We start from the raw sequence: 14790 nt of genomic DNA, 5'->3' as shown, positions 1-14790 counted from the left end.
CCGATCCAACCTCAGCACGGAGCCACAGCAGACCCATAAAAACCTGAGCTGACGAAAGAAACACTGAAACAAATATTTAGTCCTGAAGAAAAATAAAACACAGATGTTAAAAGTTATTTTATTATATTTGGATGTTTTTCAGTGACAATCTTCTGATTTTTCCTTCATGTCTGGGTTTTTCACCAGTTCATCATCCAGAACCATCCAGAACCTGAGCTCAGCCTCAGCCTGTTTAAATGTCAGTAACAAAATAAATCATCAATCCTTCATTAAAAAACATTATTTTAATTGGAACGTTTAATCAAACATGACGTCACTCAGGTGAACGTGCCCCAGGGTAGATCACCATAGTAACCAGGGTAACTAACCTCACCTGTGGAGGGCAGCAGAGCCGCGGACACGTACGATTCAAACCGAAGAAGAAGAAAAGGAGACGAAGAAGAAGAAGAAGCAGAAGCGCAGGAAACCAGTGTCGGAGCAGCGGAGTCCTGGTCCTCCTGTGAGTCCTGGTCCTCCTGTGAGTCCTGGTCCTCCCTGGTCCTCCTGTGAGTCCTGGTCCTCCCTGGTCCTCCTGTGAGTCCTGGTCCTCCTGTGAGCCCTGGTCCTCCTGTGAGTCCTGGTCCTCCTGTGAGTCCTGGTCCTCCCTGGTCCTCCCTGGTCCTCCTGTGAGCCCTGGTCCTCCCTGGTCCTCCTGTGAGTCCTGGTCCTCCCTGGTCCTCCTGTGAGCCCTGGTCCTCCTGTGAGTCCTGGTCCTCCTTAATTGAAACCACTACCGACACTTACATCGCCACACTGGGATCAGACGGAAGCAGTCGAGCAGCTCTGCACCAAACTCCGTTTAAAAAAGTCTAAATTATTGCGTCGGTGCTCGTCCAGCCGAAGGTTTCCGCGGGTCCAGTCGGAACAGAACACGAGCCCAGTCGGTAACTGTGATGTGTACATCAGATGTATTACCTGCTCTACAAACGGAACCTTTATGTTCAGTAAAATAAATGTCGGACGTCACAGAACTGAGCCGTGCCTCAGAGTCTTACACCAAACTCCATTTAAAAATCAGTCAAATTAACGTGTTTGTTTTAAAGCAGGCATCATTAATAAAATAATATAAATGACATTTTTAACTAGGGATCCGATCCGAGTCATTTAATATTTAGTATCTGCCGATACCGAGTCCGGATCCGATACTGAGCCCGAACTTATATTTTCCTAGATAATACAGCTGCATTAAGAAAAAACCACCTGCATCCAAGCTGTTCTTAATACGTCATGATTCTGCTGAAACAAAGTAAATACTTTCATTTGGCTCTTTCTTATTCTGCTTATCCTGTTACAGCATTTGTTTATTTATTGTTTTGTAACAAAAACAACCAAGTAAACAAGTGATTAACTAAACCCTGACCTCCAGCACGGAGGTGGGCTGGTGACCCAGAGCGATGAGTTCAGTGACCTTCTCTGTAATATTTGTGTCCATGTCTCTGTCTCCAGGACATTTCTCTTCCTTTAGAAAGTATCCGAGTGTTTGTTGCTGTGTGTCTTTGCCTGTATTACTTGAGTGAACTCGTTTTCCTCTGAGCGTTTGTTTTTATGTGACGTATCAAACTTGTAGTATTAACTGCAGCTCTTTTGTTACCAGCTCGTGAAACGGTCGTATTTCAGATGTTACATGTCGTTGGACTGCTTTCACTTTCTAAGTTAAAACATTTCCACGCTGCAGACATTTTATCCACAGGGCTGCCAGAGTAACGTTACGTTACATCTGCGTTCTGCCACAAATTGTGCTCTGTTTACGACAGCTGATGTACAAATCATCGGGCTTGGGTCCACGTTCAAAATTGCCGATCCCGATCATTGAAACAATGCCCATATTGGCCCCGATCCCGATCCCGAAGATCGGCTCGGGACATCCCTATTTTTAACTAATAATTCACAAGACAACGTTAATAAACTGTAAAACGTGGAGACAACGTTATCAAACTGTAAAACATGGAGACAACGTTAATAAACTGTAAAACATGGAGACAACGTTAATAAAACATGGAGACAACGTTATTAAACTGTAAAACATGGAGACAACGTTAATAAACTATAAAACATGGAGACAACGTTAATAAAACATGGAGACAACGTTAATAAACTATAAAACATGGAGACAACGTTAATAAAACATGGAGACAACGTTAATAAAACATGGAGACAACATTATTAAACTGTAAAACATGGAGACAACGTTAATAAAACATGGAGACAACGTTATTAAACTGTAAAACATGGAGACAACGTTATCAAACTGTAAAACATGGAGACAACGTTAATAAAACATGGAGACAACGTAAATAAATTATAAAACATGGAGACAAAGTTAATAAACTATAAAACACGGAGACAACGTTAATAAAACATGGAGACAAAGTTAATAAACTATAAAACACGGAGACAACGTTAATAAAACATGGAGACAATGTTAATAAACTATAAAACGTTTGTTTTGCAGACATGTCGGTGCAGGTGTGGTGCCTGTCGTTTCGACAGCCGTATGCCGGTCTGGTTCTGGACGGAGTGAAGACGGTGGAGAGCCGCTGGAGGCCCTTGTTGGCCCCACTGGAGAACCAGACCCTGGCAGTCCACATCGCCTGGCGGGACTGGGAGAGGGAGGAGTGGCGGGCGGTGCTGAGCGGCCCGCTGGGGATGAACCAGGCTCAGATCCGAGTGCTCCTGGAGTCCGGAGAGAGGTTTGGCCGTGGCGTGGTGGCAGGTAAGAAATGATGTCTGTTCTCCAATAGTGCCCGAGGTGTACTTGAAGGCATCACCTGCGTCTCTCTTTCAGGATTGGTGGATGTGGGAGGGACCTGGCTGTGCCCCACCTCCCTGCAGGGGGAGGAGCTGCAGCACCTGGAGCGGTCGGCCGTTCTGATTGGCCTGCAGGAGAAGCACCTGACTCACCTGTCCAAGCCTCGCTGGCTGAAGGAGCCGCTGAGCGTCCGAGGAGGTCGCGACCTCTGGACTGTGGAGATCCCCGTCGAGCTGTTACCATGACGATGGATAAAAACGACCTCCCACGCAGGAGGTCGACTGAACGCTCTGGTAGCTGACACACTGAACGATCCCCTTTGAACTTGTCATCTCGTTTTACTTCCTGATGACGACTCGACTCCCCTCACCTGTTCCAATCCGTCCAGTCAGCTGCTGTGACGTTCAGTGACTCATACAAGCATCTGTTGGCCGCAGGCGTCCATGTTGTCGAGAGCAGATGCACCAGGATGCGTTAAGATGGAAAGACGGGGACCCGACCCAGAACTGTGTGACCCTCTGAACCTCACACGGTAAAAGTTAGCATGCTAACAACCACATGAAGGTGAATGATTGTTTCTTCGTCATGTGTGCTGAATGGACCGTCGTCATCGTCATCATCGACATCCCCCCCCCCCCCCCCCCCCCCCACACACACACACACACACACACAGAACTCCTCTGATCCTGAGTCGATTCAAAATCTGTTTTTATTTGTTTTGTAAATAAAGTTTTTTCAGTTCAGTTTGTTCTGTTTTTTTTTATTCCTCAGTGAGTCCATCAACACGTGGACTTTTGCCGCTCTCATCAGGTTTTTACGTCAGTCTGTTACCATGGTAATGGACTCGGTTTTGGTTTCACACTGAAGAACTACATGACCCACCTACTTCCTGTCCTCACACACTGAGCTGCGTCTCTGTACTGCTCTCTGATTGGTCTGATGCTGTGACGTCAGTTCGTCTGGTGGCCTGTGACAGATTCATTTCACTGCTGCTGTAACAATAACAATAACTAATAATATTGGTACGGTACAAACACTCAGCAGGAGGTTGAATTAAATGAACGTCCTCGTCGTGTCTGAACTTCCTGTAATCGATCCAACAGTCTGAAACAATGACAGTGAAGCTAGCTGATCCGGACTGCGACCACCTGCTCTCATTGGACCGCGGTCCGGGGTATGTGTCACACCTGTCAATCAGCTGATCATGATTCTGCTGACATGCTGCAGACAAACTGCATGGAGTAGAAACAGGAAGTCAAACACGGGAACAGAATGGCAAACCTGTTAAATTTTCACAATAAAACAGTGTGCAGACTCCTAATGGTTCATCCCATCGGACAGGAACAGGAAACCACCTGGTTCAAAAAGCTTCTCCAGTTATTCTCCGTCACTTCTTCACTGAACTCATAAAATGTTCAGGAAGAGATAAAGACATCATTTTTTTGAGTGTCTGACCGCAGCTGTGAACAACAGGAAGTTACAGGTCATGTGATCTTCATCAGTGAGAAGAAACAGGAAGTCATCGTGTGCTGGTGAAACAACCTTTATTCACCCAGAAACAAAAACAAACCACCATTTTGAACGTCAACATAAATATATCCCATCATAAACAAACAGGGACTGACAACGCCAGCATGCAGCCCCGCCCCCTCTCTCTGATTGGATGCCTAACATTAGAAAGATAAACTGCACTGACATCTTTAACAAACAGAAATCGACAGGATCATTCCTGTCAGACGGCTCCGAGGCCTCTGTCACCTGCGTTCCCATGGCAACAGCAGGGATCCACTTTAACAGGCTGCTCACTAATGAGGTAAACAATTAAATGACTTGAACAGAAATTGACTCTCAGGCAGGTGTGCTGTGTTTCTGTGGTTCTGATACATTTTGGGGGCGATTGAGCCACAACAGAACTGTGCCGGTTCTTCACGACAGTCAGTGTGAAGCTAACATGCTAACATGCTAACACCTATAACTAAAACAACATGTTTAACAATCTTCTTCTTGGACAGCTTCACGAGAGCCACGAGCTAACAGTTGTGAGGTTTCAGCAGAATGTATCAGATGGTGGGGGGGATGTAGTGTGTGGCCATGTGGTGAGGGGGCGGAGCTGTGATGTAACTGACCATGTGGGCAGGGTTGGGGGCGGGGCAGTAGACTCGTGGGGCATGGCCTCCAGTCGGTAGGGTCCCCCAGTGGGTGGAGGGGGGTAGGCAGGGGTGGTAGGAGGAGTGATGGGAGAGGTGGGTGGGGTGTGGGTGAGCAGGATGAGGAAGAGGGGGAGGGGCAGAGGGCATGTAGGCTGTAGGGGGCGGAGCTTCATATGGCAGGTGAATAAGTGAGGGAGCTGGCATCTGATCTGGGTACAGGAGGACAGAGGAGGGGGTGGAGCCTGGGGGGGCAGGGCTGATGGAGGAGGAACCCTCCATGGAGGAGGCGGGGCCTGACGATAGGGGAGGAGACAAAACAAATCAGAATAATTAAAGGCTCCACCTCCAGTGATGTCACCTGAGTCACAGTTGGACTGAGGAGGAAGATGATGACTGCTGGACTCTTCCTCACACTCATCATCAGTACTTACCGCCGCTGCTGTGTCCGTCTGCCTGTCCGTCTGCTGCCCTGCTGGATTCTGGGTAGGAGGAGGGGGGCTGATGGGAGCCCCGGGCTGTGTCAGGGTAAGAAGGAGGGGCAGCTGGAGACAGAAGACCAGGACCGGGTCAGTCGGTCTACAGGAAGGAGAGGTTCTACTTCCTGTTAGGTCTGACCGCTTATTTACAATAACTCACTCACTAACTGACTCATGACCAACTGACTCACTAACTGACTCACTCACTAACTGACTCACTCACTAACTGACTCACTCACTAACTGACTCATTGACCAACTGACTCACTCACTGACTCACTCACTAACTGACTCACTCACTAACTGACTCACTCACTGACCAACTGACTCACTCATCAACTGACTCATTGACCAACTGACTCACTCACTAACTGACTCATTGTTGAACTCATTAACTGACCCTAACAAAAACTCCCCTCAGTGATATAACAGGACTCTTATTGTGTAAAAAATTTGACTATCTGGTGGTTCGATCACAGCAACTCCTGGTGGACGTTAGGGGAACAGCAGCTGCAGATTGGTGATTGGTGATTGGCCGATACCTGCAGCCAATGAACTGACAGTTTTCTTTCACCCAGCAGCCAATCAGTGAGGGTTGTAGGTCTTACTGTGCAGGGGGGACTCCTGGCTCAGGTACGGGGTGTAGTGCTGGTAGGGGTACGGGTTCTCAGGTGAGGTGGCGGGGTACGCCACCTGCTGCTGCCAACAGCTCTGATGGTACCACTGTGAAGAGAAGGATACACCTATAGCTCTGACACACCTGAGGTTTGACAGCATGCATTAAAATAACAGGTGTGTGTGTGTGCACGTGTGTGTGTGTGTGTCATCAGGACGACAGATTCTTCATTCTGAACAGTACATGTGAGTGAAGCAGCCGTCTCTTACCTGGACTCCGAGGTTGAAGTAATATTGGAGGACTCTGCAGTCTGCACACACACACACACACACACACACACACACACACACACACACACACACACACACACACTAACATGAGCACTACACACAAATCAGTGTGGAACAGGAAGCTGCAGCAGGAAGTGATGTCATGTTCAGACTTCAGACTCGTCCCAACTGAAAAATGAGTTTTCCTCCACGATGTGTTGGTGACGTTAACCAATCAGAGCACAGAGCGCTCTTCACCTGTAAACATGGTGCAGTGAAAGAGGAGTGGATCACAAACCAGGACATCAGTCACTAGCCCCGCCTTCCCACTGACGTCACATAGGTCATGAAAGTCAGCAAGCTGTGATTGGTTAAGGATGAGCATGTAGTCATCACTAATCTGAGACGAGCAGCTGAAGCCTGAACCTGACATGTCGACCTTCAGTGTGTTGACCTCTGACCTCTGGGTAGATCACTGCCGTTAGGGTCGTAGGAGTAAGGGGGCGGAGCTACCACGGTGCACAGAGCCTCACCCAACTCATTAACCAACCAGGGAGAGGCAGCTGGGATCGCCATGGCAACTAAGAACAGAAACCACTACATCAATATAGCACTTACTTTGTGTGTGTGTGTGTGTGTGTGTGTGTGTGTGTGTGTGTGTGTGTGTACCTGAGCGTGTTTGTGTGTGTGTGGCTGGTGGCAGGTGAGCAGCTGCAGGAACACGTGATGATGGAGAGGAGGGTGAGGAGGAAGAAGAGGAGGGTGAAGAGCAGATGACTGCTAATGGCTTCACCACCTGAAACACACACACACGTTATATTTGTGATGAACACAATGAGCCAATCAGTGACTGAATCAGCCTCTGAGAAATGTGAACATGACTGCTGTTGTGTTTATTTCCTTGTTTGTTATGTTGTAATGTGTTGTGTGTAATGTGTATGTGTTGTGTTATAACGTGTTGTGTTATTGCCTTGTGTAATAATGTGTTGTTTTTTTATAATGTGTTGTTGTGCTATGTTGTTGTGTGTTATGTGTTGTGTGTTATGTTGTTGTGTTATGCGTTATAATGTGTTGGTTTGTGTTGTGTTATGTTTTATAATGCGTCATTGTGTTATGTGTTGTTGTGTTGTAATGTGTTATAATGCGTCATTGTGTTATAATGTGTTGATGTGTTATAATGCGTCGTCGTGTTATGTGTCGTTGCGTTATAATGCGTCGTCGTGTTATGTGTCGTTGCGTTATAATGTGTTGCTGTGTTATAATGTGTCGTTGTGTTATAATGTGTTATAATGCGTTGTGTTGTGTTGTTGTGTTATAATGTGTTATAATGTGTCGTTGTTATAATGTGTTGTTGTGTTATGTGTTGTTGTGTTATGTGTTATAATGTGTTGTTGTGTTATAATGTGTTATAATGCGTCATTGTGTTATAATGTGTCGATGTGTTATAATGCATCGTCGTGTTGTGTCGTTGCGTTATAATGTGTTGCTGTGTTATAATGTGTTGTTGTGTTGTGTTATAATGCGTCATGTTATAATGTGTCGTTGTGTTATAATGCGTTGTGTTATGTGTTGTTGTGTTATAATGTGTTGTGTTATAATGTGTTATAATGCGTCATTGTGTTATAATGTGTTGTTGTGTTATGTGTTGTGTTATAATGTGTTGTGTTATGTGTTATAATGTGTTGTGTTATAATGTGTTGTTGTGTTATGTGTTATGTGTTGTGTTATAATGCGTCGTGTTATATGCGTCGTTGTTATAATGCATCGTTGTGTTATAATGTGTTGTTGTGTTATAATGTGTTATAATGCGTCATTGTGTTATAATGCGTTGTTGTGCTATGTGTTATAATGCGTCAGTGTTATAATGTGTTGTTGTGTTATAATGTGTTATAATGCGTTGTTGTGTTATTATGTGTTGTTGTGTTATAATGTGTTATAATGTGTTGTGTTATAATGTGTTATAATGTGCTGTGTTATAATGTGTTGTTGTGTTATGTGTTATAATGTGTTGTTGTGTTATGTGTTATAATGTGTTGTGTTATAATGTGTTGTTGTGTTATGTGTTATAATGTGTTGTGTTATAATGCGTCGTTGTGTTATATGCGTCGTTGTTATAATGCATCGTTGTGTTATAATGTGTTGTTGTGTTATAATGTGTTATAATGCGTCATTGTGTTATAATGTGTTAGAATATGTTACAATGTGTTGTGGGTACTGTCATCATTGTGTCCTCTGCTCTGATCTTTGTATACATTACATCCTCCACCTGCTGTGTGTAGCTGTAGTTCATATCTGGTCTTGAAGGAGAGTCAGCTGTAGCTCCTTCCTGCTCATCCTTTCACAATAAGAAAAAAAACATAAGACAGTTTTTTTTCTTCTTCCTCTGTAGCGCTGAGATGTATGACATCACTGATCATGTGACCTGGTCGGCACACCTGCACTTCAACTCACGGCATAATCTCGGGGACCTATGATGCATGGGTGGGTTTTAGTGGTAATTTCAGATCAGTGGTGAGAATCTCTCTGTACGCTGATGATACTCTGCTCTTTGCACTGTGTTCCTCAGTCTCCTCCCATCTACTCAGTCCAGGTTTAAACTGAACCCAACATCCTGACAGGTGATGAGAGCTGTTCATCACTGTTTGAAAATTATTCCTACAATCACCTTTATTTCATAATAATAAATGTCAGGTCATGAGAGGGAGGGACGCTCTGATTTCTTGTTGTTTGATTGCGTTTTATTTTGCTTGAACGTTTGGTCACTCTGTGGCTCCGACTTGGAACACCGAGTTAATAAATGCTTAACTGGAACAATATTAAAGCAGTTGTTCTGTGACATGGAGCAGCTCAGAGGTCAGGTATGTTACCTGGTTGGTAGAAGGCTCAGCAGCAGTGTAAACACCTGAGGTCTGGTAGCCCTGATCTGCAACAGTTCACATTCACATGTGATTCATTTCCTGTCTTCAGATGCAGACACTGAGCTGTGTGTAAAGATAACGTTACTCACCCCGAGTCATGTAGATGAAGTCCTCTGTGTACTCAGCTGAAAAACACACATGAATTGTGTCAGGTGTTTACAGAGAAAAGAAAACAACAACTCATCATCAATGAAACTGGACACTTCCTCCAGAATTTTCCAAAATAAAAGCGGGGGCACTAGGGAGCTTTTAATGTGAAACATTTAGAAATTGTTGTGATGTAACAGTGATAAAAAGAGAAGAAGTGAGCAGAGATAATAAACATGTTTGAATTTCTTTGCAGGTGACTGAGTGAAGGCTGTGACTTCCTCCTGACAATTGAAGGGACACTTGTTCAGGTTAGGTCATGTTTAATTCCTCCTTTGATCCTTTCATTAATTATTTTCTACATTTATTTTGTGTTCCTCCTCACCCTGGTCCTCGACAGTGCTCGCGTCCTCCTGGTCCTCTTCCGATGAACAGACGGGGGTGTTTCCAGGTGGAGGTGCGGGGGGGAGTGGCCCTGAGCCTCTCTGAACCCTGTAGGAGGAGCCAGAGGGGGGAGGCGGGGCTGGCGGCACAGCCTGACCCTGAGGGAAAAGTCAGATCATGTAACATACACAGTAAATGTTTGTATACTACACTGTTACTGTCCATGTTCACATCACAACAATCTGTAGAGTCACCACAGACCTGTTCCATGAAGAACATTCACAGTGTTTCAGTTTGACTCATTTTACAGTCTACACTGATTCATTCAAGTTAACTTTAATCCTGACATTACAGGCTCCAGGTCCAAAGTGATCGTTACAGACATTACAACCAGTTTTCCACAATAAAATCCAATCCAATAAAATCCATCCGAGTGTCCAAGAGCTCATAGTTCAGTTGTCAACATCCTGTTTGAGTCGACAAAGTATTTATTTACTATCGATGTTCAGGTTCAGTGTTTCACTTTGTAAATGTTTTCTAAACTAAATAACTAACTTCTGAAAAATGAAAAACTGAAATCTTAATTGCTGGTAATTTTACTTTTAATAATATCGTGTGTTCTTTTCTTTTCTCACCGGCAGTGGAGGAAAGACGGCGTCACCGCTGTCATCAAGCTGGTAGTATGCAATAGTTGGGTCCAGATCCGTCGTCTCGTCCACAGAGAAACCGAACTGACAGTCTTTATTTAGAGCTGCCAGCTGACGGCGACTACGACTGAACGCACAGACGACAAATAAATAACCGACTGACACCAATCACTGCTGATCAACTGATTACTCAGATACAAGAGGCACCTTCATGCTTTAACTTGCTAATGATGTATTAAATGTATACAGAGTTTTAAGTTGTTCTAATGGCATTAGTGAAGCTTGGTTGCTGTAAACGTCTGCCAGATGGCAGTTTTCAGATCAACTGAACAGCTGTTGAGATGTGTCACCTCTTCTCAGCAGACTGACGGTGTGCTGCTGCTGTTATTCTGGTGACACCGACAGTAAATCTGCCGCAGGATTCTTCAAAGTGCTACAATGCTTCAAGTGCACACAACATATGTACTTCACAGCCGTGCTGACGTCTTGGATCTGGTCTCCTCCTTTGGTCTTACAATACATCAACTCTTCAGCCTCAACCTTAATATCTCTGACCACCTGACAGTCACTATAGATATCCATTTCGCTCTCCCCATCCCAAAAGACAAACACAAAATATCCTTCACAAAACTCAACCCCATCTCCCCCCCAGCCTCTCGTGAGTAAAATGTCCGCCTCCCCTGCTGTCTGATTGTGAAATGGCTGACAAACATGCGTCCACGTGTCTTTCAGTTGTGTTTTCTTTACCGTGGCCTGAAGGCGTAGTTCTCGTAGTCATGACAATATCGTCTGCCAGGGTGGTAATAGGTCAACTGTGGACCAATTAGGTGACGGTTCAGGAAACGGGTGGAGCTTCTGACCAGGAACCATGAGACAGGTACACACACACACACACACACACACACACACACACACACACAAAACAATGCAGACTATCAATCATTATCAATAATTAACAGACTCCTTATAAACAGAGGTAAATGTCAGGTATAACAATTCTACCTGGTTGCTCCGTAGCGAGGGGGTCTGGCGGTCGGGGGGTGGTGGTGGTGTGGGGGAGCGTAAGGGTCGTAGGCAAGGGCTCCTGGTGATGGGGGCGGGGGCGGCCGGGGGTGACCTGCTGGTTGAAAGCGGGGGGGCAGGCCAGAGGGGGCCGGGCCTCCGTAGGAGGACTGGGACGTAATCAGCATCTCAGCCCCCTTCACTCCACTGCTGCCCCGAGACTTCCTGAAGTACCGATGGCGGTGATGACGTTGACCCCGAGAGTCCAAGTCTGACAAGGAAAGAAAAGACATTCACAGAGACAAAAAGACAGTCATGAGGGTGGCTTCAGTAGCCAGAAAAATGTTAGAGGACATTACAGAGAGTCAGAAGGACATTACAGTGAGTCAGGAGGACGTTACAGTGAGTCAGGAGGACGTTACAGTGAGTCAGGAGGACGTTACAGAGAGTCAGGAGGACGTTACAGTGAGTCAGGAGGACGTTACAGAGAGTAAGGAGGACGTTACAGAGAGTAAGGAGGACGTTACAGTGAGTCAGGAGGACGTTACAGTGAGTCAGGAGGACGTTTCAGGAGGATATTACAAGAGGACGTTACAGTGAGTCAGGAGGACGTTACAGAGAGTCAGGAGGACGTTACAGAGAGTAAGGAGGACGTTACAGAGAGTAAGGAGGACGTTACAGAGAGTCAGGAGGAAGTTACAGTGAGTCAGGAGGACGTTACAGAGAGTCAGGAGGACGTTACAGAGAGTCAGGAGGACGTTACAGTGAGTCAGGAGGACGTTACAGAGTCTCAGGAGGACGTCACAGAGTCAGGAGGATGCTACAGGAGGACGTTACAGAGTCAGGAGAACGTTACAGGAGGACGTTACAGAGAGTCAGGAGGACGTTACAGTGAGTCAGCAGGACGTTACAGAGAGTCATGAGGATGTTACAGGAGGACGTTACAGAGAGTAAGGAGGACGTTACAGAGAGTCAGGAGGACGTTACAGGGAGTCAGGAGGACGTTACAGAGAGTCAGGAGGACGTTGCAGAGAGTCAGGAGGACGTTACAGGAGGGCGTTGCAGAGAGTCAGGAGGACGTTGCAGAGAGTCAGGAGGACGTTACAGAGAGTCAGGAGGATGTTTCAGGAGGACGTTACAGAGAGTCAGGAGGATGTTTCAGGAGGACGTTACAGGGAGTCAGGAGGACGTTACAGAGAGTAAGGAGGACGTTACAGAGAGTAAGGAGGACGTTACAGAGAGTAAGGAGGATGTTACAGAGTCAGGAGGATGTTTCAGGAGGACGGTACAGGGAGTCAGGAGGACGTTACAGAGAGTCAGGAGGACGTTACAGGAGGGCGTTGCAGAGAGTCAGGAGGACGTTACAGTGAGTCAGGAGGATGTTTCAGGAGGACGTTACAGAGAGTCAGGAGGACGTTACAGAGAGTCAGGAGGATGTTACAGGAGGAAGTTTCAGGAGGACGTTACAGGAGGGCGTTGCAGAGAGTCAGGAGGACGTTACAGAGAGTCAGGAGGACGTTACAGGAGGGCGTTGCAGAGAGTCAGGAGGACGTTACAGAGAGTAAGGAGGACGTTACAGTGAGTCAGGAGGACGTTACAGAGTCAGGAGGATGTTTCAGGAGGACGTTACAGAGAGTCAGGAGGACGTCACAGAGAGTAAGGAGGACGTCACAGTGAGTCAGGAGGACGTTACGGTGAGTCAGGAGGACGTTACAGAGTCAGGAGGATGTTTCAGGAGGACGTTACAGAGAGTCAGGAGGACGTTACAGAGAGTCAGGAGGACGTTACAGAGTCAGGAGGATGTTTCAGGAGGACGTTACAGAGAGTCAGGAGGACGTCACAGAGAGTAAGGAGGACATCACAGTGAGTCAGGAGGACGTTACGGTGAGTCAGGAGGACGTTACAGAGTCAGGAGGATGTTTCAGGAGGACGTTACAGAGAGTCAGGAGGACGTTACAGAGAGTCAGGAGGACGTTACAGTGAGTCAGGAGGACGTTACAGTGAGTCAGGAGGACGTTACAGAGAGTCAGGAGGACGTTACAGTGAGTCAGGAGGACGTTACAGAGTCAGGAGGATGTTTCAGGAGGATATTACAAGAGGACGTTACAGTGAGTCAGGAGGACGTCACAGAGAGTCAGGAGGACGTTACAGGAGGACGTTACAGAGAGTCAGGAGGACGTTATAGAGAGTAAAGAGGACGTTATAGAGAGTAAAGAGGACGTTATAGAGAGTAAAGAGGACGTTACAGTGAGTCAGGAGGACGTTACAAAGTCAGGAGGATGTTTCAGGAGGACGTTACAGTGAGTCAGGAGGACGTTACAGAGAGTCAGGAGGGCGTTGCAGAGAGTCAGGAGGACGTTACAGAGAGTCAGGAGGACGTTACAGAGAGTCAGGAGGACGTTACAGGAGGGCGTTGCAGAGAGTCAGGAGGACGTTACAGAGAGTCAGGAGGACGTTACAGGAGGGCGTTGCAGAGAGTCAGGAGGACATTACAGAGAGTAAGGAGGACGTTACAGTGAGTCAGGAGGACGTTACAGAGTCAGGAGGATGTTTCAGGAGGACGTTACAGTGAGTCAGGAGGACGTTACAGGAGGGCGTCACAGTGAGTCAGGAGGACGTTACGGTGAGTCAGGAGGACGTTACAGAGTCAGGAGGATGTTTCAGGAGGACGTTACAGAGAGTCAGGAGGACGTTACAGAGAGTCAGGAGGACGTTACAGAGAGTCAGGAGGACGTTACAGAGAGTCAGGAGGACGTTACAGAGAGTCAGGAGGACGTTACAGAGAGTCAGGAGGACGTTACAGTGAGTCAGGAGGACGTTACAGTGAGTCAGGAGGACGTTACACAGAGTCAGGAGGACGTTACAGAGAGTCAGGAGGACGTTACAGAGAGTCAGGAGGATGCTACAGGAGGACGTTACAGGAGGACGTTACAGAGAGTCAGGAGGACGTTACAGAGAGTCAGGAGGACGTTACAGAGAGTCAGGAGGACGTTACACAGAGTCAGGAGGACGTTACACAGAGTCAGGAGGACGTTACAGAGAGTCAGGAGGACGTTACAGTGAGTCAGGAGGACGTTACAGAGAGTCAGGAGGATGCTACAGGAGGACGTTACAGGAGGACGTTACAGAGAGTCAGGAGGACGTTACAGAGAGTCAGGAGGACGTTACAGAGAGTCAGGAGGACGTTACACAGAGTCAGGAGGACGTTACAGAGAGTCAGGAGGACGTTACAGAGAGTCAGGAGGACGTTACAGTGAGTCAGGAGGACGTTACAGAGAGTCAGGAGGATGCTACAGGAGGACGTTACAGGAGGATATTACAGAGAGTCAGGAGGACGTCACAGAGAGTCAGGAGGACGTCACAGAGAGTCAGGAGGACGTCACAGAGAGTCAGGAGGATGTACAAGAGCTCAGAAAGGTAAAGTTGTCATATTTAAGGTTTTTGAACTTTTACC

At 46.7% G+C, this 14790-nt stretch overlaps 2 protein-coding genes across 10 annotated transcripts in view; one reads left to right on the top strand and one right to left on the bottom strand.

Annotated features, from left to right (window-relative positions):
• Positions 1–438: 438 nt before the first annotated feature.
• On the top strand, positions 439–3529 carry LOC140996403 (protein EOLA1). 7 transcript variants are annotated; one of them, XM_073466813.1, is made up of 3 exons: positions 439–627; positions 2492–2752; positions 2825–3529. In XM_073466813.1, the coding sequence occupies exons 2-3, from the start codon at positions 2494–2496 to the stop codon at positions 3031–3033; spliced, it is 468 nt and encodes a 155-aa protein (XP_073322914.1). In that variant the 5' UTR covers positions 439–627; positions 2492–2493; the 3' UTR covers positions 3034–3529. The 7 variants fall into 7 exon arrangements, with proteins under 7 accessions (XP_073322914.1, XP_073322924.1, XP_073322932.1 ...); XM_073466823.1 differs by having other exon boundaries at positions 487–591; positions 2825–3434; XM_073466831.1 differs by having other exon boundaries at positions 500–545; positions 2825–3434.
• An 800-nt stretch (positions 3530–4329) lies between these two features.
• Positions 4330–14790, bottom strand: part of alg13 (ALG13 UDP-N-acetylglucosaminyltransferase subunit) — a 15858-nt gene continuing 5397 nt past the window's right edge. Inside the window, exons 13-25 of one of the 3 annotated variants that reach the window (XM_073471171.1) lie at positions 11337–11607; positions 11082–11189; positions 10323–10461; positions 9689–9845; positions 9306–9341; positions 9166–9221; positions 8556–8633; positions 6968–7094; positions 6760–6879; positions 6299–6339; positions 6022–6136; positions 5370–5480; positions 4330–5231 (exon numbers count right to left, since the gene is read on the bottom strand). In XM_073471171.1, the coding sequence (XP_073327272.1) occupies positions 4849–5231; positions 5370–5480; positions 6022–6136; positions 6299–6339; positions 6760–6879; positions 6968–7094; positions 8556–8633; positions 9166–9221; positions 9306–9341; positions 9689–9845; positions 10323–10461; positions 11082–11189; positions 11337–11607 (1742 nt within the window). In that variant the 3' untranslated portion in view covers positions 4330–4848. The remainder of the gene's footprint in view (positions 5232–5369; positions 5481–6021; positions 6137–6298; positions 6340–6759; positions 6880–6967; positions 7095–8555; positions 8634–9165; positions 9222–9305; positions 9342–9688; positions 9846–10322; positions 10462–11081; positions 11190–11336; positions 11608–14790) is intronic. The other 2 variants (XM_073471187.1, XM_073471179.1) reach the window with 2 other exon arrangements.

Source organism: Pagrus major, chromosome 1 (genome assembly GCF_040436345.1).
Source record: "Pagrus major chromosome 1, Pma_NU_1.0".
Classification (NCBI taxonomy): Eukaryota; Metazoa; Chordata; class Actinopteri; order Spariformes; family Sparidae; genus Pagrus; species Pagrus major.
This window is presented reverse-complemented; position numbering and strand designations above follow the sequence as displayed.

Bases quoted from the DNA above. Each gene is read 5' to 3' on its own strand.
- LOC140996403 (XM_073466813.1), top strand. From the start codon at position 2,494: ATGTCGGTGCAGGTGTGGTGCCTGTCGTTTCGACAGCCGTATGCCGGT. The intron at 2,753-2,824 runs GTAAGAAATGAT...TCTCTCTTTCAG, and splicing joins TGGCCGTGGCGTGGTGGCAG to GATTGGTGGATGTGGGAGGG.